Here is a 23,934-nt window from a genome sequence, read left to right as displayed (position 1 = left end):
TCAGGTTGTAACAATCAATAGCTTTGGTCATTCTCACAGCCAATGGAAAAGGTCAGCTTGTATACCCTACTGCCTATCTTATAACTTTCTTACTTCCTGGTATTTGAACATAACTCTATAATAACTTATTTATGAGAAACACTTCTTTGAAAAATTCTGTGAGGTGTTGTTGCTAGAAATAAAGATATTGAATTTTGTTTCCTGGTTTTAGTTATTGTTAGACTTTAATAAGAAAAGTAGGCATTGAACTGATTTTGTTAATATTTTCAGTGTTAACTATGACATTGCCTTAGATTTTTAAAGGACAATATTCATCTTGCCATAAACAATTCTGAAAACTTTTAGAAATATTTAAAAACATTTATGATATTTAAAATTTTTATTAATCTAAAATGTGTACATATTTAAAAAGCATTTATATCAGTAGGCATTTTTTACCATGTTGAAGAGTTGGGTTCTCTTTAAATCATGTATGCCATTATTACTTATTCCTTTAGTTCCTTATGATATAATATTGTTTTTTTTTTTTAATTTTTAAAATTTATTTATGATAGGCACACAGTAAGAGAGAGGCAGAGACACAGGCAGAGGGAGAAGCAGGCTCCATGCACCGGGAGCCCGACGTGGGATTCAATCCCAGGTCTCCAGGATCGCGCCCTGGGCCAAAGGCAGGCGCTAAACCGCTGCGCCACCCAGGGATCCCAATATTTAGTTTTTTTATACAAGGAACAATCACATCAGAAAAACAGGACATCTACTCCTGGCTCAAAGTAAGCAAACAGAATACAATAGTTGATAAGTGACATCTTTTTCTAAAAAATAAAAAAAAAAAGTAAAGCCTGTTCTCTGCCACAGCTGGTGAATGAGGTATTCTGGTCAAATATTCTGCTTACTAGAGTGACCATATATTTTACATGGATTGTCTATTTTCAAAGAGTTGCAATAGATCAAAATAAATCTAAGGCTACAGAGCTAGGGTTGTCCCAGCTGAGCTCAAAGGGAATTATCTGTGTGTGTGTGTGTGTGTGTGTGTGTGTGTGTGATTAAAGAGAGGTAGTTAGTGGGCCCTTAGGCTCTATTTGCATGAAAGGAGTTATGCTGGTACTTTATTTATCCCTGGCTTCTAGGAAAAGTTAGGTGACAGAACAAAAGGAAGGATGGAGGGGAATAGAGGGGCTTATGGATTTAGGATTTTTGAGGTCTTTAGGACTTGACAATTTTTTTTTAACTTTTATTTATTTATGATAGTCACAGAGAGAGAGAGAGAGAGGCAGAGACACAGGCAGAGGGAGAAGCAGGCTCCATGCACCGGAAGCCGGACGTGGGATTCGATCCCGGATCCCCAGGATCGCGCCCTGAGCCAAAGGCAGGCGCTAAACCGCTGCGCCACCCAGGGATCCCGGACTTGACAATTTTTAAGCCTTCAAGGGGAAAGGGGTCAGAAGAAAAGCAAAAGGAACTGTTTTTATGAAGTGTGCTGTGAAACATAGCTACTTCTGTACTGAGCATAACACCACTATGGTACTGCAAGGATTGGTGGCATAAGTAGAGCAGTAGGAGTCTGCAACCTTGGTCCAGATGGGGATTTTCATTGAGGGCAGCCCCATACAGCTTGCCAGTAAAAGGCAGAGGGAAGCCGGAGATATAGCAGGACAGGAAGGGCAGGGCTTTATTTTTTTTAATGCTATATTCTCATCATCCTAGAAGAAGAATAGGCACTCAAATATCTGTGAGAAAATGTCAAGTGGTAACTATAGCTAACATGTTTTTGAGCCCATATATGATGACTCCAGATGTGCTTGTGGGAGTGGAGACTTTGCAGGGAGCTTGAGTCCTGTCCGTGAAGGTAAAGAAGAAATAATTTGGGTTATTGTTACTTAAAGTGACCCCCATCTGAATTCGCAGGTACTGAGGCCTGGAAATACTGAGCTTACAAATGAAACTATACTATTCAAGAGGTACATCATGGTCTTTGCAGTTTCTCAAAGGTATCTTTACAATATTAATTACCATTGGCATTTTATTGGCAAAGCAAAGATCTATCAAATTATGAGGCATCTAATAAAGATTTTGGATGATGGGACTTTAGATAACAGTATATATTACTGATTAAGACTCTCCTTTGTTAAAGAACATATTTGTTTTTTTTGTGTAACTCACCCATTTTTATAATACTGCACTAAAGTCTCCTTTAAATGTCAAGTGTTTTGTAAATTGAAAGTTTACAAATGTGTCAAAATAACTTAGTCTTCTTGGATCAGAAATTGTATACACAATCTTTTCATGTAAAAATTCATCCTCATTTCTTTAAAGGCAAATTGCCTTTAATGAATGAATAAAAATGCTCTGTATATATCAATTTAGTCTTTTGAGTCTAACCAAATGCAGGTGTTCACTTTGGCTTTTCAATTATACTTTAGATTTAGACATGATTGAGGCTTTATAAAGAGGAAGACGGCTTGAGAGAAATGAGAGCTTCTCAAAATTAAATATCTCCATAAATCAATATGGGTACATAAGGAGCTCTCATGCAAGTTTAGATTTTGAAAGGAAGATTAAGATAGAAGATAAGATTGTCCCCAAATGAGAATTAAGATAAATAACCTCAGTTCCTTACTCTCCATGCCATAGTAGCTATGGGAGCAATTAAAGAATAATGGCAATCACATCTTTGCCTCTGAGCCTTCATTTAGTTTCAATACTGTGCTCCCAAAGTTTCTCTCTGTTCTAGGAGGCTCAGATCTTCTTAGACACTTGGTGTTGTCTCGTTCTGCTGTTTTCATTTTCATACTTTACTTTTACTAGTTTGGGAGGAGAATTCACATTAAGTGATCATGGTTCAGTCAGCTGAGCATAGATGGTCTGGCCTTTAAGTAACCATAGTTCTTTTGATTTTAGAAGCCACTTTAATTTTAAACACATTAGATTTCATCCTGAGGCTACAGAGAATTCATTAAGGAATTTTAAATCAGGAAAGTAACACTGTCTTGTTTGTTTTGCTTTCAGTTTTATTCTGACTATAATGTGGTGAATGGATTAGAAGTATGAGAGAAGTAGACACAGACATCAGTCAGATCATTATATTAGTCCAGCTGAGAGATGGTAAAGGCCAAGAACTAAAGAGCATCATTGGGATTTGAGAGAAATGAATGGATTCAAAGACATTTAGGAGATAGAAGCAAAAAGGCTGAATGATGGCATAAATATACCTATCACTTAGCCTCCTAACAGTCGTTTAATATTCATCTAAGAGCTGTTAAAAATTGTTAAAGGAAATTCTGATTAAAAAATGTTAAAGTTTATCAAATGAATTGCAGCAAATACTTATTTTGTTGAGAAATCTTGCAGCATGATTAATAGTAATGGTAACATTTTCTTCTTAAGTTATGTAAATGAATCTATTAATTCTATGAAGCCTTGTTCCTATATATCTAGTATATGAGATAGAGAAAGAGAATACAAACCAAACAAAAATTAATTAAATGCCTGTGTAACATATTGTTCTTTAAAAAACAAGACAAAACACACAGAATCAAAAAGAAATTGACATTTAAAAGACAAAAGACAAAAGAAATATTTTCTATAGTTTATTTGGAGATACGAAAGTTACTAAAGTATAATACTTGCCTCAAACACTTACCCAACAGCTGAAATTATTTTTTATGCCTAAGCAAGATACTTCATGGCAGTTAAACATATAAAGTTCACTGAATTGAATATTCTATTCAAAATATCTCAAAAGAAAAGAGACTGTGTAGCCAACTATTGGAACTAACTGAAGTATAAAGAAGAGTAAGCCAAAAAAGATGTCTAGATATTCTATAAATGCCGAATTTTATTTTGTTCCACAAAATATCCAACTTAAATTTAGGGATTATTAATTAATCTTGCCTATATTATAAGCAGTTGTTTTGAACTCTGATGATGTCTGGAAGCCAACTAGAAAAAGAGACTGAATTATGAATTTAGAACTGTTTTCAATTACATATACCTTCATGCTAATATATAGGACATTCATCTTGAATATCTTTAATATCCTCAGTTGAGTAATATTTAATATGAATGATGTGAATAATATAGCAGTATCTCATATACCCAATTTTGTTTTCATTAAATTGCTTCTGATTATTTTGAAAAAGGTCTTAATCCATAATGTCAAACCCTTTTATTTCCATTTTTCTCATCTTTTGGAGGATATCTCTCTGAGGAAGATTTTTTGGTATGTGAATTTTGTTTATGCTTTACATGCCAAATAGATTTCCCAAGATGAAACTCTGAGCTCATTTGGAAGTGATTTTTAGGTAGCACCTGAATCAGAACTCTTATTTTCTTCTCAGCAATACTGGTATTTTATTGTCTCTGTCTATAATCCAATATGTTTTTAACAGTAGGAACCCTGAAACCAAACACACAAAACACTAAGAAAATGGGAACTTCTGGTGATTACAATTTTTGTCTGTCTTTCAGGGTTCTTCCCTCCCCTGGGAGAGTGAAATCACTTTAATCTCACTATGAAACAGGAACCTGGTGAGCACAAATGATTGACTGAAGTTGGTGATGTTGATTTAGGAGTATTTAGCTTATAGGTCAGGTGTAAAATCCTTAAACCTGCTTGTCAAAGTCTACTTGTCAAACACCTATGGGCTTTTCCAGACTCTGCTCAAATGTCACATCCTCTGTGAAGGCTTCTCAGGCCAGCTCAGGCAGGGTTAGGCAGATCCTCCTTTACATTATTATAGCATCTTGATATTCCTAAGGCAGCACTTATCAAATTACATTGTATTTACTTGTCTGTCTCTTTTCATTCATGGATAGAGAGAGACTGTTTTCTTCCCTTTAACTCTGGACTAGAGCATTACCAGAATCAAATTGGTTCTCAATAAATACTAATCAAATGGATGGACAGAGTATGGCTAATAATACTCTCCATCTGCATAGCATAGGTTATGAGGTGTTTTCACATAGTGAAACATAGAGAAAGATGTGTTGGGAATAATCACCTCTATTTTATAAATGAGGAAACTGATGCTCAGAGAGATTACATAACCAACTAAAGTTCAAAACAACTAATAAATTGCACACTTAGTTTTCATGCCAGCAAGTCAATAATAATTTGTAGAAAAAAATTATTGTAATAGTGTTCTGAAAAGCAGATGGCAGGCAGCTGACCATGACACATTGTAGGAGTTGGTTACCTGTTTTGAAAGCTTTGGAAATCAGTCTTAGCAGGATCTCAAGAAATTAACAAAAATGCACAGAAAACAGGACTTCAGAATGTCAAGTTATTTACAATGAGAATGATTTGTGGCAAATTATTTCCCTGTATTCAAGCTACACACACAGTGAAGCCAGTAGACAAATATATCCTATTTATGTATGTAATCCACATGACTCTCTGAAATTCTAGGACTCATAGACTTTTAAAGAGGAAGAAATTCTTAGAGATCAGGAGTATAATCACTTAATTTTATAAATAAATATGTAGCTACAAGGGATAAATGACTTATATAAATTCACACAGCTTATTAGTGACAGCACTAGGCCACAGAATCAGGTCTTCCTAACAATGGTGTCATCACATTTAAAACAACAACAACGACTTATGATTGAGAAGTAATTACAAGTATAGTTCTAGTTCTTAGCAAGATTTCTAAGCATCTGCTTAATACGATTAAACATAGGCTGCCACGCAGGTATTGTCCTTAACGAAATGTTATAAAATGGGAGTACATCAAATTCTATTTTGTGACTATGTATCAGGGAGGTGAGGAGCACTAATGTGACAGTGTTTTCACAACCAATCCATGTTAAAACAAGGCACTTTTTAATAGAAATTGACAATATTAATTATATTCATCTCCATTTACTCATAGACATTGATGTTACAAAAATAATTTATTAGAATTATCTTCTCAATGTGTCAACTGAAGTGTATTTTTCTAGTCTCCATTCCTTTTCAACATATACTTTTTTCTTCTTGAAAACACTCCAAGTAGATATAACATGGTATCATAGGCTCATGGCATATTAACAGCTTTTAAGTTTTGAAAATATTTGGATGAGTCATTGCCAGAACACATTTTACTACTTACTGTCCAGCTAAAAAGTTAAATATGCGTGTATATTAAGGGATAAAGACCAAAAACCAAAATAAGCTAATACTCTAAAAAAAAAAAAGACAAATGATCATATTTATGAAAGCTTCTTATTCAACTTATATCACCAAAAATAGGATGTGCTTGGGGTTATATGTCCTAACTCAGTAGATAAAAGCAAATGCTTTCCACAAAAATAACTGTATCTCATAGACTGTGCAAGTCATACCAAAATGCAACAATTTCATGGAGCAACACAGTCAATTAAGAAAGAGAGCCCTATCTAGCAAATATCTGCTTTGGGGATAGAAATATACCTCAAGGAGCGAGGCAAGATGGCAGAGGAGTAGGGTCCCCAAGTCACCTGTCCCCACCAAATTACCTAGATAACTTTCAAATCATCCTGAACCTACCAATTCGACCTGAGATTTAAAGAGAACAGCTGGAACTCTACAGAGAGAAGAGTTTGTGCTTCTTCTTCTTCTTCTTCTTCTTCTTCTTCTTCTTCTTCTTCTTCTTCTTCTTCTTTTTTTAAGATTTTATTTATTTATTCATGAAAGACACACACAGAGAGAGAGAGAGAGGCAGGGACACCGTCAGAGGGAGAAGCAGGCTCCATGCAGGGAGCCCGACGTGGGACTTGATTCTGGGTCTCCAGGATCATGCCCTGGGCGGAAGGTGGCGCTAAACCGCTGAGCCACCCAGGCTGCCCAGAGTTTGCACTTCTAACAAGGTAGGAAGACAAAAAAAATAGTAATAAAAAAGAAAGAAGAAGAAAGAAGAAGAAGAAGAAGAAGAAGAAGAAGAAGAAGAGGAAGAAGAAGAAGAAGAAAGAAGAAGAAGAAGAAGAAGAAGAAGAAGAAGAAGAAAGAAGAAGAAGAAGAAGAAGAAGAAGAAGAAGAAGAAGAAGAAGAAGAAGAAGAAGAATCATCTAGTAGGGGAGGGGCCCCAGTGAGGATCCGGGCTAAGACCCATGGCGAAAGCCTCCAGGACAGGAAAGCCCGGCCCCGGAGAAGCAGGAACTTTAAAAACCCACAGCAGATTCTTCCCGGACAGAAAGGCGCTTGCAGGGAAACCAGGCAGAATCACAGGAGGGGCAGTGGAGCTTCCAGTCTCCCAGATCAATAACACAGGAAGTGCACCCAGGGGAGACAAAACAACACACCACAGTCTGAACTCGGTAAAGGGCTGGAGCCAACGCCTGGCGGGGCTTCAGGAGAAGCTCAGGCGGCAACTCCGGGAGGAGGAGGCTGTGCCCTGCTGCCTTTGGGAGTCGCAGCCCTGGGAGCATGATTCCAGCAGCACAGGCCCGGAGCACAGGGCGCCGGGGACACAGCCCAGGATCCGGTGCTCCCCCTGGGACAGGCAGAGGTGGGGAGGGCACAGGACAGTGAGGACTCTCTTGCCACCAAGCGTCCCCAAGCTGTGTAGATCAGCACCCTCACCCCCTAAGCATCTATGCAAGTGTGGACTGGAAGACTGCGGTAGTTACTGCTGGAGCTGTCTCCGGAGCTGGAGAGCTGGCCGTGGCCAGTACGGTTGTTCCTCCTTGTGTCACTCTGTGCCTGGGACAGAGTGAGGCCCACTAGGGAACAGGGGCCTCACAGAATTAACAGCTCCCACTTCAGCCCTGCACCTGGCAGGGGGCGGGGCAGCTCCCCTAGGTTCACACCCCTGAGATCAGCTCAGCAGGCGCCTTCCTCCAAAGGACCAGCTGGAAGGACAGGGGAAGAGCAAGTTCTAACCAAGCAGCACTGCAAAGCTCCAGGGGAAGTCGAGGGTTTTACAGTATATAGGACCAGAGGGTACCCCTCCTTTTTTTTCTACCTTTTTCCAGTACAACTCGTTTTTAACCACTCTGCACTGAGCAAAATGACAAGAAGAACTCACAACAAAAGAGAATGAGAAACAGTACTCTCTGCCACAGAGTTACAGAATTTGGATTACAATTCCATGTCAGAAAGCCAATTCAGAACCACAATTATAAAGCTACTGCTGACTCTGTAAAAAGGCATAAAGGATCAAAGAGACTTCATGATGCAGAATTTAGATCTAATCAGGCTGAAATTAAAAATCAGTTAAATGAGATGCAATCCACACTGGAGGTCCTAACGACGAGGGTTAATGAGGTAGAAGAAAGAGTGACTGACACAAGATGATGGCAAGGAAGGAAGCTGAGGAAAAGAGAGAAACACAATTAAAAGACCATGAGGAAAGGTTAAGGGAAATAAATGACAGCCTCAGAAGGAAAAATCTATGTTTAATTGGGGTTCCAGAGGGTGCCAAAAGAGACAGAGGACCAGAAAGCATATTTGAACAAATCATAGCTGAGAACTTCCCTAATTTGAGGAGGGAAACAGGCATTCAGATCCAGGAGACAGAAAGGTACCCCCCTAAAATCAATAAAAACTGTTCAACACCTCGACATTTAATAGTGAAACTTGCAAATTCCAAGGATAAAAAGAAAATCCTTAAAGCAGCAAGAGACAGGATATCCCTAACTTATATTGGGTGAACTATTAGATTAATAGCAGACCTCTTCACAGAGACCTGGCAGGCCAGAAAAGGCTGGCAGGATATATTCAGGGTCTTAAATGAGAAGAACATGCAGCCAAGAATTCTTTATCCAGCAAGGCTCTCCTTCAGAATAGAAGGAGAGATAAGAGCTTCCAAGATACATAGAAACTGACAGAATCTGTGACCACCAAACCAGCTCTGCAAGAAATATTAAGTGGCTGTAAAAGAAAGAGGACACCCAAAGAAATAATTCACAAAAACAGGGACTGAATAGGTATTATAATGACACTAAATTCATATCTTTCAATAGTAACTCTGAAAGTGAATGGGTTGATGATCCCATCAAAAGACGCAGGGTCTCAGACTGGATAAAAAAGCAAGACCCATCTATTTGCTGTCTACAAGAGACTCATTTTAGACCTAAGGACACCTACAGCCTGAAAATGAAAGGTTGGAGAACGATTTACCATTCAAATGGTCCTAAAAAGGAAGCAGGGGTAGCCATCCTTATATCAGATAAATTAAAGTTTATCCCAAAGACTGTAGTAAGAGATGATGAGGGACAGTATATCATACTACAAGGATCTATCCAACAAGAGGACCTAATAATCATGAATATTTATGCCCCTAATATGGGAGCTGTCAAGTATATCAATCAATTAATAACCAAAGACATATGTAGATAGTAATACACTAATACTGGGAGACTTCAACACAGCACTTTCTGCAAATGACAGATATTCTAAGCACAGTATCTCCAATAAACAAGAACTTTAAATGATACACTGGACCAGATGGATTTCACAATATTTACAGAACTTTACATCCAAATGCAACTGAATATACATTCTTCTCAAGTGCACATGGAACTTTCTCCAGGATAGACCACATATTGGGTCTCAAATAAGGTCTTAACCAATACCAAAAGATTGGGATTGTCTCCTGCATATTTTCAGAGCTCAATGCTTTGAAACTAGAACTCAATCACAAGAAGTAATTTGGAAGAAACTGAAACACGTGGAGGTTAAAGAACATCCTGCTAAAGATGAAAGGGTCAACCAGGAAATTAGAGAAAAATTAAAAAGATTCATGGAAACTAATGAAAATGAAGGTACAACCACTCAAAATCTTTGGGATACAGCAAAAGCAGTATTAAGAGGGAAATACATCGCAATACAAGCATTCCTCAAAAAATTGGAAAAAACTCAAATACATATGCTAACCTTGCACCTAAAGGAACTAGAGAAAGAACAGCAATTGGGCAGTGTGGTAGGATACAAAATCAATGCCCAGAAATCAGTCACATTTCTATACACTAAAAATGAGACCGAAGAAAGAGAAGTTAAGGAGTCAATCCCATTTAAGACACCTAGGAATAAACCTAATCAAAAAGGTAAAGGATCTATACCCTAAAAACTACAGAACACTTTTGAAAGAAATTGAGGAGAATACAAAGAGATGGAAAAATATTCCATGCTCATGGATTGGAAGTATAAACATTGTGAAAATGTTTATGCTACCCAGGACAATTTACACGTTCAATGCAATTCCTATCAAATACCATGGATTTTCTTCAGAGAGTTGGAACAAATCATCTTAAGATTTGTGTGGAATCAGAAAAGACCCTGAATAGCTAGGGGAATATTAAAAAAGAAAACCAGATCTGGGGGCATCACAAGGCCGGATTTCAAGTTGTACTACAAAGCTGTGATCATCAAGACAGTATGTTACTGGCACAATACTGGACACATAGTCAATGGAACAGAATAGAGAATCCAGAAATGGGCCCTCAACTCTATGGTCAACTAATATTCGACAAAGCAGGAAAGACTACCCACTGGAAGAAGAACAGTCTCTTCAATAAATGGTGCTGGGGAAATTGGACAGCCACATGCAGAAGAATTAAACTAGACCATTCTCTTACACCATACACAAAGATAAACTCAAAATGGATGAAAGATCTTAATGTGAGACAAGAATCTATCAAAATCCTAGGGGAGAACACAGGCAACATCCTTTTTGAACTTGACCACAGCAACTTCTTGCAAGATACATGTATGAAGGCAACAGAAACAAAAGCAAAAATGAATTATTGGGACTTTATCAAGATAAAAAGCTCCCACACAGCAAAAGAAACAGTCAACAAAACTAAAAGACAACCTACAGAATGGGAGAAGATATTTGAAGGTGACATATCAGATAAAGGGCTAGTATCCAAGATCTATAAAGAACTTATGAAACTCAACAGCAAAGAAACAAACAATTCAATCATGAATTGACAAAAGACATGGACAGAAATTTCACAGAAGAAGACACAGACATGGCCAAGAAGCACATGAGAAAATGTTCTTTATCACTGGCTTCAGGGAAATACAAATCAAATCCACCATGAGATACCACCTCATACCAGTGAGAATGGGGAAAATTAACAAGACAGGAAACAACAAATGTTGAAGAGGATGTGGAGAAAGGGGAACTCTCTTGCACTGTTGGTGGGAATATGAACTGGTACAGACACTCTGGAAAAGTGTGTGTATGTTCCTCAAAATGCTAATAATACAACTGCCCTACAACCCAGCAATTGCACTCCTGGGGATTTACTCCAAAAATACAGATGCAGTGAAACGGCAGGACACCTGCACCCCGATGTTTATAGCAGCAATGTCCACGATAGCCAAACTGTGGAAGGAGCCTCGGTGTCCATTGATAGATGAGTGGATAAAGAACATTTAGTATGTATATATATATACACAATGGAATATTATTCAGCCATTAGAAACGACAAATACCCACCATTTGCTTCGACGTGGATGGAACTGGAGGGTATTATGGTGAGTGAAATAAGTCTATTGGAGAGGGACAAACATTATATGGTCTCATTAATTTGGGCAATATAAAAAAATAGTGAAAGGGAATAAAGGGGAAAGGGGAGAAAATGAGTAGGAAATATGAGTGAGGGTGACAGAACATGAGAGACACCTAACGGTGGGATACGAACAAGGGGTTGGAATTGAAGTGGTCAGGGGGACGGAGTGACTAGGTGTCGTGTACTGAGAGTGGCGCTTGATGGGATGAGCACTGGGTGTTATGGTATATGTTGGCAAATGAAACGCCAATAAAAAATATACGCAAAGAAATAAAAATTAAAAAAAAATTTAAAAAAAGAAACATACCTCAATGAATTAGTTTGCTAACTGATCTTCCTGTTGGGGATAATTGCTAGAGTTCATTCTTTAAAATACATGTAACTTTACTTGTTTGATATCAACTATTATGCATAATTTTCTATTACTATCATAATTGGAATCTGTGCTCTTCTACTCTTTCACTGAGTGCAGAGAAGTATTTCCACAACACTTATACAGTGAAGCTTTTGCTTCCCTCTAGCATCACAACTCACACCCTGATTATCCATCTCTAACTAATGCTAATATCTACTGTTATCCCCAAGAGTTCTAGTTGGAAACTGGAGCCTACATTATGAAATAAAATTTAATATTCCATGTTTTTTATGTAGTCTAATTTAGAATTGATTTCTTGTATAGACTATAACAAAAACTTACTCATAAATCATAGCATGTTAATGTATTAATTGAAAGATTACTTTAGGTATTAATTTTTAAGCTAGGTCAAATTATAATAGTATGCTGTATAAAAATCAACAACATTTAAGTACCAATTTTTTCATTTTCTTATAAAATTTGTGAAGAAAAATTCAGATATATATCTAAGGTTGAAGACAATTCTTTTAAGTCCCCATTATATATTAAATCAGCCAACCATTTTTATCTATGTCACAAGTATAAAATACCTTTCAATTCCCGTTAAAGGACTATAACATGAAATCAGTATGAGCAATAGGTACATAAAATGCTAACAGAATAAATTATTTAAAAAACACAAACAACAGGTCTTGCAATCCTTTAAAATGTATTACTCACCAGAAATAAAGTTCGGAAGTTGCTGAGATCACCAAAGAACTCTTCTATGCTCACTGTCTTAGAGTCAAAAATAAAGTATTCTCCAAGATTCTCATAGAGCTTTAGCATGTTGTTGTGCATGGTGAGCAGTTTTTCATACTGGTCTCTGGCACTCTTTGTAAAGCTGTAGCTTTCTGTCAAGGAACATGACCTGATAGTATCTTAAAGGCAATCACTAGATGTTAAGATTGAATTATATCATTTTTATAAACACTTATGTATTAATTTGTTAGGGTTGCCATTACAAATACCACAGACTGACTAGCTTTAACAATAGAAATGTATTTTCTCACAATTCTGGGGTTAGAAGTCCAATATCAAGGTGTTGGCAAGTTTGGTTTCTTTTGTGGCCTCTCTCCTTAGCTTATGGATGGCCACCTTCTCAGTATATCCTCACATAGCAGTACTTCTACCTGTGTTTGTGTCTTCATCTTCTTTTCTTATGAGCACAGTAGTCATATTGGAGTAGGGCAGAAACTAGGACCTTATTTTAATATAATTGCCTCTTTAAAACCCTATCTCCAAATATAGTCAGTCACATTCTGAGATTCTGGGGGGCTAGGGCTTCACATAAGAATTTGGAGGGGGACACAATTCAGTTTATAATAATATGCTAGAATCATTATATTGGTTAATGAGGTTAAAAAATTAGTAAATTATGCAGAACTATCTAATGTATAACAATGCAAAACATGTTTGTTAAATGAAAGTATATAAGTACAAATACCAGAAAACTTAGTTATCTTTTAATGAACAAGGTAGGTCAGAAACAAATAACAAAAAACTTAGAAAAAAATATTCTCTTTCTAAATACACGTATTCTATTCAGAGAGAGGTAACCGTGAATTCTATATATAGGCTGTATATATATGGTTTGTGTGTGTGTGTGTGTGTGTGTGTGTGTGTATCCCACAAGAAGAGGGGAAGGAGAGGGGGGAAAAGGAGAAGGACAGAAGGCAAGAGGAAGGTATGAAAAAAAAGGGAGAAGAGGGAGAGAGAGAAAGTGAGAGGAAAGAGAATGGGGAGAAATTCTGTTATTGTTCTAGAATCTTAATTACCCAAAGGGCTTGCTAAAACCCAGATTGCTGTTTGCTGGGATTGAGCCCAGGAGCCTGAGAATTAGATATCTAACAATTTCCTAGGTGATGCTGAGGCTGCCAGTCCTGGATATACCTTGAGAAGTATGCTCTAGACAAGTTGTTTATCCAGAAATTAATTACATCATTGTTTTTAAAATTTTATCAAAAAAGTGATAATAACCAGTACCAAAATAGAAATGAATCAAATATATTTATGTGTCTAACTAAAGACATCATTATATATAAATTTATCATTAAAGAAAGAAATTACAGTACTTTCTTCTGATTATAGAGGATATAGAAAATTATCTCATTATGGGTGCCTGGATGTTTTGGTTGATTAAGTTTCTGAATCTTGATTTTTGTTTCATGTCATGCTGGGCCTGGAGCCTGCTTAAGATTCTCTCTCTCCCTTTCCCTCTGTTTCCCTTGCCCACTCACACATGTGTGCACACTCTCTCTTCTCTCTCTCTTTTTTTTAAGATATATATATATATATATTTATTTATTTATTTATTTATTAAAGAGAGAGCACATACATACATGAGAGGTGCAGAGGAAGAGGGAGTGAGAATGCCCAGCAGAATCTACACTGAGTGCAAGGCTCAACTCAGGCTCAATTTCAGAACCCTGAGGTCACAACCTGAGCCAAAACCCAGAGTTGGGTGCTTTACCAACTCTGCCACTCTCTCTTTCTCTCTCCTTAAAAAAAAAAAAAAAAAAAAAAAATCTCTTTGGGCAAGTTAGAAAACAAAAACAAATAAACTATAACTTCCAATAAACTCAGAAGCAAATATTGTGAACAGTTTGGAGCATTTTCTTCTAGTCTTTCTTCTATGGCTCAGGCTGTGATCCGGGAGTCCTGGGATCTAGTCCCACATGGGGATCTCTGCATGGAGCCTGCTTCTCCCTCTGCCTATGTCTCTACCTCTCTCTCTTTGTGTCTCTCATGAATAAATAAAATCTTAAAAAAATAAATATTAGAGGTACATTTAAAAAATATAATGATCACAGAAGTAAAATGTTTTTACATGAAAGGTAAAATGCTTAGAATTGAAAAAGAAGGATAATAACACAGTTTGGGGCATGCTATTATAAGGTCCACTATAGTGTATTAATATTTTATGGTAGTATTATTTCATCAGGCACTAAGAAATGGTACTATTATTTTACTATTATTTCATCAGCACTAAAAATGTGATTTTATTATTTTAAGATTAATCTTAAAATTTACAAATATAAATATGTGATTTATAAAAAGATAAATCTTATATATTTAAGATTTTCTGAATTCTGCAGTATGCTTTATTATTAACTTGGGGCCAAATTTATTTTCAAGGAGAACACAGCTCTTGTTTTACAATGGAAGTCAATGGAGAACATTGGACCATTTCTTTTTTTTTTTTTTTCTCAGACCATTTCTGGAAAATTACTTTGCAGCTGAAACTTATTGGATACAAGGTGATTTTTAAAAGTGACACAGGACCCTACCTATGTTCTTTCTTATGCTACTTAAATATTAGCATTCACATTAGCAACACCAAAACTTTCCCTTGCTATAACAATTAACACTAAATCTTTCAATCCCCAAGTCCATTTTGACCTTAATAGACTGAAAGAATTAATGCATTTCTGACTCTTTCTTTTTTTAGCAAAAATGGATCTCATATACTGCTACATACACATTTGAGACTATTACCATATATTCTTTGACTTTTAAGAAATTGTTAAACATCTTGTTTAACAGTTGCAGAAATATGAATACTCTTCATTTCCTAGCACAGAATGAAAGTGAGATTTTTGTTTGCTAGTCTCTCTTACCTAAACTAACAGACTCATGCCATAGAGTCTGTTGCTAGGCATAAAAGTTATCAAAGGTCACTTACTTGTACTCTATTTGCAATGCAAAGTACTAAACTGTATATTTCACAAGGCTCAACATCTGTACCACACAGAGAAAAGCAAAAGATAAAAAAGGGAAAAAAAAACTATGTTTCCCATCTATCATAACATTTTTCTTACCAGCTACAAATGTCTATGTAATGATACGTAACTTCATAAATTTGTTCTCCTAGACAAAAAATAAATTCAGAAATTCTGTATACCAAAGTGAGAAAATTTGAAAAATTCTGGGCATGGCTTATCTTAGAAATAACAAATGGAAAGCAGACCAATCTCCAAGTCCTTTACTTATTGTCTTCAAAGTGATTATCTTGTAAAAGGGATAGATGGCATGAGTCAGCATTGGAAATCTTTCACAATTGCAAGGAAGTCACAAATCCTAACTGGAACTGCAGGTAAAATAGAGCTAGTAGACACTATCATTCCTTTTCATCCTTTTATTGCATTTAGGAAATTTTTATTTTAGTTTTTTGAGCAGCCATTAAACTCACTAGTTAGTATTATGCTAAGCATTGTGATGGATGTAATGATCATTAAAGCCAATCCAGCCCCTTAAATAGTTTATAATCTAGTATTAGAAATAATTCTAACATTAATTTGCATTTGTATGGAATTTTACCATTTACGATATACTTTCCCTTCTATTATGTTCTGTATTCTTCATAACAATCTTTTTTTTTAATTTATTTTTTATTGGTGTTCAATTTACTAACATACAGAATAACCCCCAGTGCCCGTCACCCATTCACTCCCACCCCCCGCCCTCCTCCCCTTCTACCACCCCTAGTTCGTTTCCCAGAGTTAGCAGTCTTTACGTTCTGTCTCCCTTTCTGATATTTCCCACACATTTCTTCTGCCTTCCCTTATATTCCCTTTCACTATTATTTATATTCCCCAAATGAATGAGAACATATAATGTTTGTCCTTCTCCGACTGACTTACTTCACTCAGCATAATACCCTCCAGTTCCATCCATGTTGAAGCAAATGGTGGGTATTTGTCATTTCTAATAGCTGAGTAATCTTATCAAAAAGGCAGTGAAATACTAGTATTCAAACTTCAGAGTTGTAGAAAGAGATAGAAGGCACCCATCCATCTAGGATTAGCATTTAGTGAAGGGAAGCAGAATATGCCACCCTAAAATATGCCTCCTTGGCTTATTTATTTATTTATTTATTTATTTATTCATATTTTAATTTTAACCTCAGTTAGTTAACATAAAGTGAAATATTAATTTCAGGAGTAGAATTCAGTGATTCATTACTTACATACAACACCTAGTGCTCATCACAAGTGCTCTCCTTAATACCTATCACCCATAGAACTCATCCCCCTGCCCACCTCCCCTCCAGCAACCCTCAGTTTTTTTGCTAGAGTTATGTCTGTTTTATGGTTTGTTTCTCTCTCTTTTGCCCCATGTTCATCTGTTTGTTTCTTAAATTCCACATATGAATGCAATCATATGGTATTTGTCTTTCTCTGGGAGAAGATATTTGGAAATGCAAATTTGCATATCTGATAAAGGTATAGTATCCGAAAACTATAAAGAATTTACCAAACTCAACACCCAAAACACAAATAATCCATTTAAGAAATAGGCAGATGTTATCGATTATTTTGAGATGACTGAGAAACCGTAGACACAAGAAAAGCTCTGAAAAGAGTAAAAGTTACTTTTTTGAAAGGGAAACTTACATTTACAAAGGATGTCTCCTTCTCTGTAGTGGGAAGAGAAGTATGACTCTATATCACAAGAGATTCAGTGGTATCCAGAGTATCACTGGTTAAGTTGAAGATTTAAATATGCATAAAAACTGTACCCTTGTTTATGGTGAATTCCCTCCTTATCCATATGCCCCTTCCCCATAATGAGTGTCCTTACACCTTTCTTTCTTTTATCTTTAGCTGAAGATGGTATTTAAACTGGTAGCTTAGGTTTAGTATTCAAAATATATAAAGAAAATTATAGAACTCAACACCTCAAAAACAAATAATCCAATTTTAAAAATGGGGAGAAGACATAGCAGACATTTATCCAAAGAAGACATCCAGATGGCCAACAGACATATAAAAGATGCTCAACATAACTCATCATCAGAAAATGCAAATCAAAACTACAATGAGATATCATCTCACACCTGTCAGAATGACTGAAGTCAAAAACACAAGAAACAAGTGTTGGAGAGGATATGGAGAAATAGGAACTCTCCTGCACTGTTGGTGGGAGTATAAACTGGTACAGCCAGTATGGAAAACAGTATGAAAGTGCCTCAAAAATTTAAAAATAGAACTACCCTATGATCCAGTAATTACACTATTGGGTATTTACCCAAAATATACAAAAATACACAAATTCAAAGGGATGCATCCCTATGTTATTTGCAGCATTATTTACAATACCAAATTATGGAAACAGCCCAAGTGTGCATGTATGGATGAATAGATACATAAGAGGTGGTACACACACACACACACACACACACACACACACACACACTGGAATATTATTCAGCCATAAAAAATAATTAAATCTTGCCATTTGCAACAAATATTGATGGAATTACAGAGTATAATGCAAAGGGAAATAAGTCAGTCAGAATAAGACAAATACCATATTATCTCATTCATATGAGCGACCTTAGTGAGCGACCTTGCTTCTCTCCAGGAGCAGTGGCTAAGGGTGCACCTCTGTTTCTAGGTCCCCAGGATCCCCAGGTCCCTTGGGGTAGAGACTAATTTAGCACAAGATAACATGTGCCAATGCCATTTGTGAAATGTATGGTCTTATTCTAAGTGACTAATGGATTTGTTTGGGGTTTTTGCTTAAGTTTTGAACCAAATCCTAGAGCCAGCTGATACTATTTAATAATCTGAGGATAGAATAATGGTGTATCAATAAATGGAGGTTCCTCCTATGATGTCTGGTAGATTATGGAAGATGTAAAATATTTTACCTCCCCCTTCCCTTTTTTTGACTTTGTATTTTGCTGCATGTTTCCTTCATTTTTAATCAATAAAGAGTAAATTGTCAAAAAAAAATTCCACAGAATTTGGAAATTCCACAGAATGAAGGAAACAAAACAAAACAAACAAGAACAGGAAAAAAGAGACAAACCAAGAAACAGACTTTCACCATAGAATACAAACTGATGGTCATCAGAGGGGAGTTGAGTTGGGGGAATGGGTGAAATAAGGATGAGGATTAAAGAGTACACATCACTGAGGGGGGCACTTGGAGGGATGAGCACTGGGTGTTATGCTATATGTTGGCAAACTGAACTCCAATAAAAAAAATATATATATATATATATATATATATATATATATATATATATACAGTACACTTATAATGAACCCTGAGTAATGTAGAGAATTGCTGAATCACCATATTGTACACCTGAAACTAATATAACACTGTACGTTAACTACACTGGAATTAAAAGAAAGAAACCTTAAGTTAAAAAAAAAAAGAAACTGGTACCTTAGGCTCCTCAGGGAGTTACTCATTTTTCCTGGGTATTTTCCATGTATTCATGAGTATATATGTTAATAAACTTCTGTTTGATTTTCTTTGGTTAATCTATCTTTTATTACATGGGAGTCTCAGTGAGGGAGTCAGAAGGGTAGAGGGAAAATTATTTTTCCTCACCTACTGGAGACATCATGATAGTCCCTTGCATAATGCCTAGTCTAGTGTTCTTTTGATATGATAGAAATGTATTCTTTTTTTTTTTAAGATTTATTTATTTATTCAAGATAGACATAGAGAGAGAGGCAGAGACACAGGAGGAGGGAGAAGCAGGCTCCATGCCGGGAGCCTGACGTGGGACTCCATCCCGGGACTCCAGGATCGCACCCTGGGCCAAAGGCAGGCACTAAACTGCTGAGCCACCCAGGGATCCCTAGAAATGTATTCTTTATGACAACCATCATATTACCAAATTCAATGTTCACCCCTCTGTCCTCCTTTTGATGTCTCAGTAGATTCAGATACATTTAGCCAGTTTCTATGACACCCACCCTCATGCTTAAAATATTGTCTTATCTCCTCTCCTTTTCTGGTAACTTCTATAAAATTTTAGAGTACCCTGAAGGCTTGGTCCTGAGTCCTCTATCTACATGCTATTTAACTGATCTAAGTAATTCACATGACTTTAAATACCATGTATATTGGTGACTGTCCCCCTCCAAATTATATATCTAGCCCCAATATGTCCCCTGAGGAATTCAACTGCTACTTGTCATCTCTATTCGAATGTTACTGTTGTTGTCCTTTTAAGTGGACTCTCTTGGTATCAAAAATGTTAATCCTCTCGTGAAAACCCTATAACAATTTACTACAACACTTGGAATAAAATCTAAACTCCTTTTCAGGGTTTATGATGATCCACATTATCTGGCCTCTACTCACCCCTGGAACCTAATGGAATCTCATTCTTCCTCTTAAGCACTACGCTGAGCCACATTAACCTTTTGTTGTTGTTTTTTTTTCCCCTTGAATATACCAAGCTTTCATACCCAACTAAGGGCCTTTGCACTTGCTGTTCTTCCTGCTTAGAGTGTTTCTCTTTTCACCAGATCAATCAATCTCAGCTTAAAAGTCACCTCCTCACAGAGGCTTTCCCTAACCACTCAATCTAAAATATCCACTTTCAGAGCATCTGGTTGGTGCAGTCAGTTGAGCTACTGTCTCTTGGTTTTGGTTTAGGTCACCATCTCAGGATCATGAAATCAAGCCCTGCATCAGGCTCTGCAGTCAGCAGCAGAGCCTGCTTAAGACTCTCTTTCCCTCTCCCTCTGCCCCTCCTCCTTTCTAAAATAAATAAATCTTAAAATATCCACTTACATCACTATTACTCTTGCTTACTTTGTTTTATTATGCAAACTTATAACTATCAGACATTATCTTTCTTTTTTTAATTCTTTATTGCCTGTCTTTCCCTACTTAAAAATGTGGCCCCTGAGTTGACCTTTCATGTTTTATTGACTGAAAATAAAATCAACACCTACAATAGTGCCTAGCACATAACAGGAATATTATGAGTGACAAAAATTATGGGGTACTTTGGGGAGGATGATTAGACTATCCTGGGATTGAAAAGTGGAATGACCTTTTCCCACCTGCTTAAACAACCTTGGGAGTTTTTGAAATATTTAGAGAGAAGAATCCTTAGAAAACAATGTGCTTTCCAAGAAGAATTTCCAAGATGGGGTAATCATAGTATTTTATATCTTCAGAATAAGTATAAGTCTAAGGTGGTAAAGTGAGCATATCTAATACATATAAAAAACTTATCAAAGATAAGGTAGGAAAAGCAACTTAGAGTAATTTTTCTTTTACCATTTGACTCAAATTCCTCCTTCTACAAAGACATTTTTAATTTTTCCAGCTTGGAAGTTCATCAAAATAACTGTGAATTAAAACACATCATCTTTTTCCTAAGATAAGTGTTCATTGCAAGGCTGATAAACTAAAATGTGCTCAACATTTTAAAACAGTAGCAGGTAAAATGTTAAACTTTTATAAATATTCATTTTATTTTATTTTATTTTAAATATTTTATTTATTTATTCATGAGAGACACACAGAGAAAGAGAGAGAGAGAGAGAGAGAGAGGCAGAGACACAGGCGGAGGGAGAAGCAGGCTCCATGCAGGGAGCCCAACGTGGGACTCGATCCCGGGTCTCTAGGATCACGCCCTGGGCTGAAAGCGGCGCTAAACCGCTGAGCCACCCAGGCTGCCCTAAATATTCATTTTAAACCATTTGATCTTAATGTTGATCCGAATCTGGATACTTAATTTATAAAACATATATCATAGATCCCACAAAGCCTTTTTATATTAACTCACTTGACAATCTGACCTAGGGAAGCAATCTTCAGTTACTTGGGTATTTATGTACTATACAGAATTATATAGAACTTTATCATCTATATTTTTGTGTGAATATATGTAAATTTATAGAGTATATTCCTTAGTAATACTGCAATAGTATGGATTTAAAATTCAACCTGAAACAGCTGTATTCATCCATAGGCATTTACTCAAAAGCAAATTATTTTCTTTACACTTTTAGGTATATTATATATCGGTTTTCACTATTTTTGGTAGCTGTACCTACCTGTCTATAAATTTGTTAAAGGTAGGTATTATTAACCCTCGCCCTCTAACTGGCAAAGTAGCTGATAGGGTTCAGGACATGTTACTCCAAAATATGGCGCCATGGCATATTCAAAATTTTAAGAGAAAGGAGGAAGCAGGAAGGTCACTCTGACTTTCTCCTGAAGCAAGTTATAAGGCCTCCATGTGTAAAGTGCCTTCCTTATACCCTGAGGAAACAAAATACCCTTATCTCCAAGATGGAAGGATACTGAAAAGATTCTGAATGGACAGGTCTTGCTAATTTCCCCTCAGTTTAATACATTTAACGTATGCTTTTTGCCCTATTATATCTTTCCACAACTTCCTAGGCTTTATCAAATCTAGCATAAAAAAGAGGTTTAACAATTTCTTTGGCTCTTAATTTCCTAATGAAGGTTCCCATGTCATGTCAAAGTTATATTCAATGAATCTGTATGCTTTTCTCCTCTTAATCTCTTTGTCAGTTTAATTTTTAGACCTACCCAGAGACCCTGAGAGGGGTGAGGAAAAATTTTTCCTACCCTACATAGTATTGCTTTATCAAATACTAGGCAGAGAACACTATTTATCATTTTACTCATTTTGATATAAAGAGTAATTGTTACCACAGAAAATTTGTTCCAGTAGAACCAAAATAAGCACTAGCAGGGCACTGGGAATGAAGGAGTTTATGTATCTCACAGGTAATTGAGTTAAATCAGTTCTTAAAATTTCTCATTTTCATAGGGAGTACATTAGTTATGCATTTAATTAAAAAAACTTGAAATTTGAAATAGTGTTATTGCTGGATTGTTGAGAACAGGGGAAAATCAACTTGAGATCCACTTAACCTTCACACAAGCTTTCGTTAGCAACATGGCATAATTATTCATTAAAATAAAAGGAAGTTACAAATATACACTCTATTGAAGATTATAAATATCATTTCTTCTTTCCATAACCTGCCAGAAAACATTTCTCTAAATGCTAAAAACAAAATATTAATGTTTCAGTTTGAATATATTTTTAGTAAAAATTTATATTTCATAGAAATTTATCCTTTAAAAATAATATTAAGATATATCAAAGTAGTCGGAATTTACTTATAAATCACACATTATGTGATGAATATGTGTGGACAAATATTTTAAAATGTGAAACATTAGCAGGGACAATAAGGAATGAATGTTTTAATTTCCACTTGGATTCAACACAATAAAATAGTTTAGGATATAGATTACAAAATTTTTTAAAAAAATCATATTACAAAACTTAGGGATAGGACACAATATAACAAAGATAGCATAGTTAATTATAAAAATTTTGAACTAGGATCCCCAGTTTTTAACATATAGGAGGCAATTATGTTACTGGAGAGATGAAACCATTTTGTAATGACCCCACTTTTCCACAGATGGCCTGATTCAGCCATGTATAAAGAAAATGTTTTTAAATCAGTCTCCACTTAAAGCTACAAATGTGATGACAAAGGTAAGAGGTACACTCAGAACTGCTTTTCTCTACCTCCTTTCATTATTTACTTCCTTTTCATCTTTTGTAGATTTATTTTTACCCTTCCTTTGAAGACGGGCTACCTTCGCATTCTTAGACACCCAGCAGAGTGATTTTTTCATTTATCTACTCAAATATATTTATTAAGTACCTGCCATGTGTCAGGTATCTTTTAGGTGCTGAGGATATGGTAGTAAATATTCACAAAAAGTCATTGGTCAATGCTTTCATAGACATAGTTTTGTGGGAAGACATACAATAAACAAAGCAATAGGGATGCCTGGGTCGCTCAGCGGTTGAGCATCTGCTTTCGGCTCAGGGCATGATCCTGGGATCCCAGGATCAAGACTCACATAGGGCTCCCTGTGAAGAGCTTGCTTCTCTCACTGCTTATGTCTCTGCATCTCCCTCTGTGTCTCTCATGAATTAAAAAAATTGTTTTAAACACAAAGAAAAAAATAAAATAAAATTACAAATTGAAAAATAAATGTGATTGTAAAGCAGAGGCTATTAAAGAATGCATATTTGGGAGACTTAACTGAGACCTGAAAGGGAAGAGCCAAGAGGAGGGACACTGGGGTAAGGGTGTATGAAGGCTCTGATAGATATTAAATATTGTAGGAACACAAAGAAGAGGAAAAGGCCTGAATGTGAGAGCCTCTGGAGTAAGTGGGAGATAGGAGGTAGAAAGTTCCTGAGGTACTTAGGGGCCAGATTCTACAGGTCT

At 36.2% G+C, this 23,934-nt stretch overlaps 1 protein-coding gene and 1 long non-coding RNA gene across 4 annotated transcripts in view; one reads left to right on the top strand and one right to left on the bottom strand.

The window, feature by feature from the left end:
• DIAPH2 (diaphanous related formin 2) overlaps nucleotides 1-23,934 on the bottom strand; it is a 1,049,860-nt gene that overhangs the window by 244,479 nt on the left and 781,447 nt on the right. For all 3 annotated transcript variants that reach the window (XM_038587833.1, XM_038587834.1, XM_038587835.1), the window contains one exon: nucleotides 12,554-12,718. In XM_038587833.1, the coding sequence (XP_038443761.1) occupies nucleotides 12,554-12,718 (165 nt within the window). The remainder of the gene's footprint in view (nucleotides 1-12,553; nucleotides 12,719-23,934) is intronic.
• Nucleotides 604-23,187, top strand: LOC111094822. Its single transcript, XR_005386386.1, has 4 exons — nucleotides 604-770; nucleotides 1,906-1,988; nucleotides 4,468-4,527; nucleotides 23,110-23,187. It is a non-coding gene; the product is annotated as an uncharacterized LOC111094822 (long non-coding RNA).

This window comes from Canis lupus, chromosome X (assembly GCF_011100685.1).
Source record: "Canis lupus familiaris isolate Mischka breed German Shepherd chromosome X, alternate assembly UU_Cfam_GSD_1.0, whole genome shotgun sequence".
NCBI classification, from domain to species: domain Eukaryota; kingdom Metazoa; phylum Chordata; class Mammalia; order Carnivora; family Canidae; genus Canis; species Canis lupus.
The sequence above is the reverse complement of the archived record's forward strand: the minus strand, read 5'-3'. Positions and strand labels throughout refer to the sequence as shown.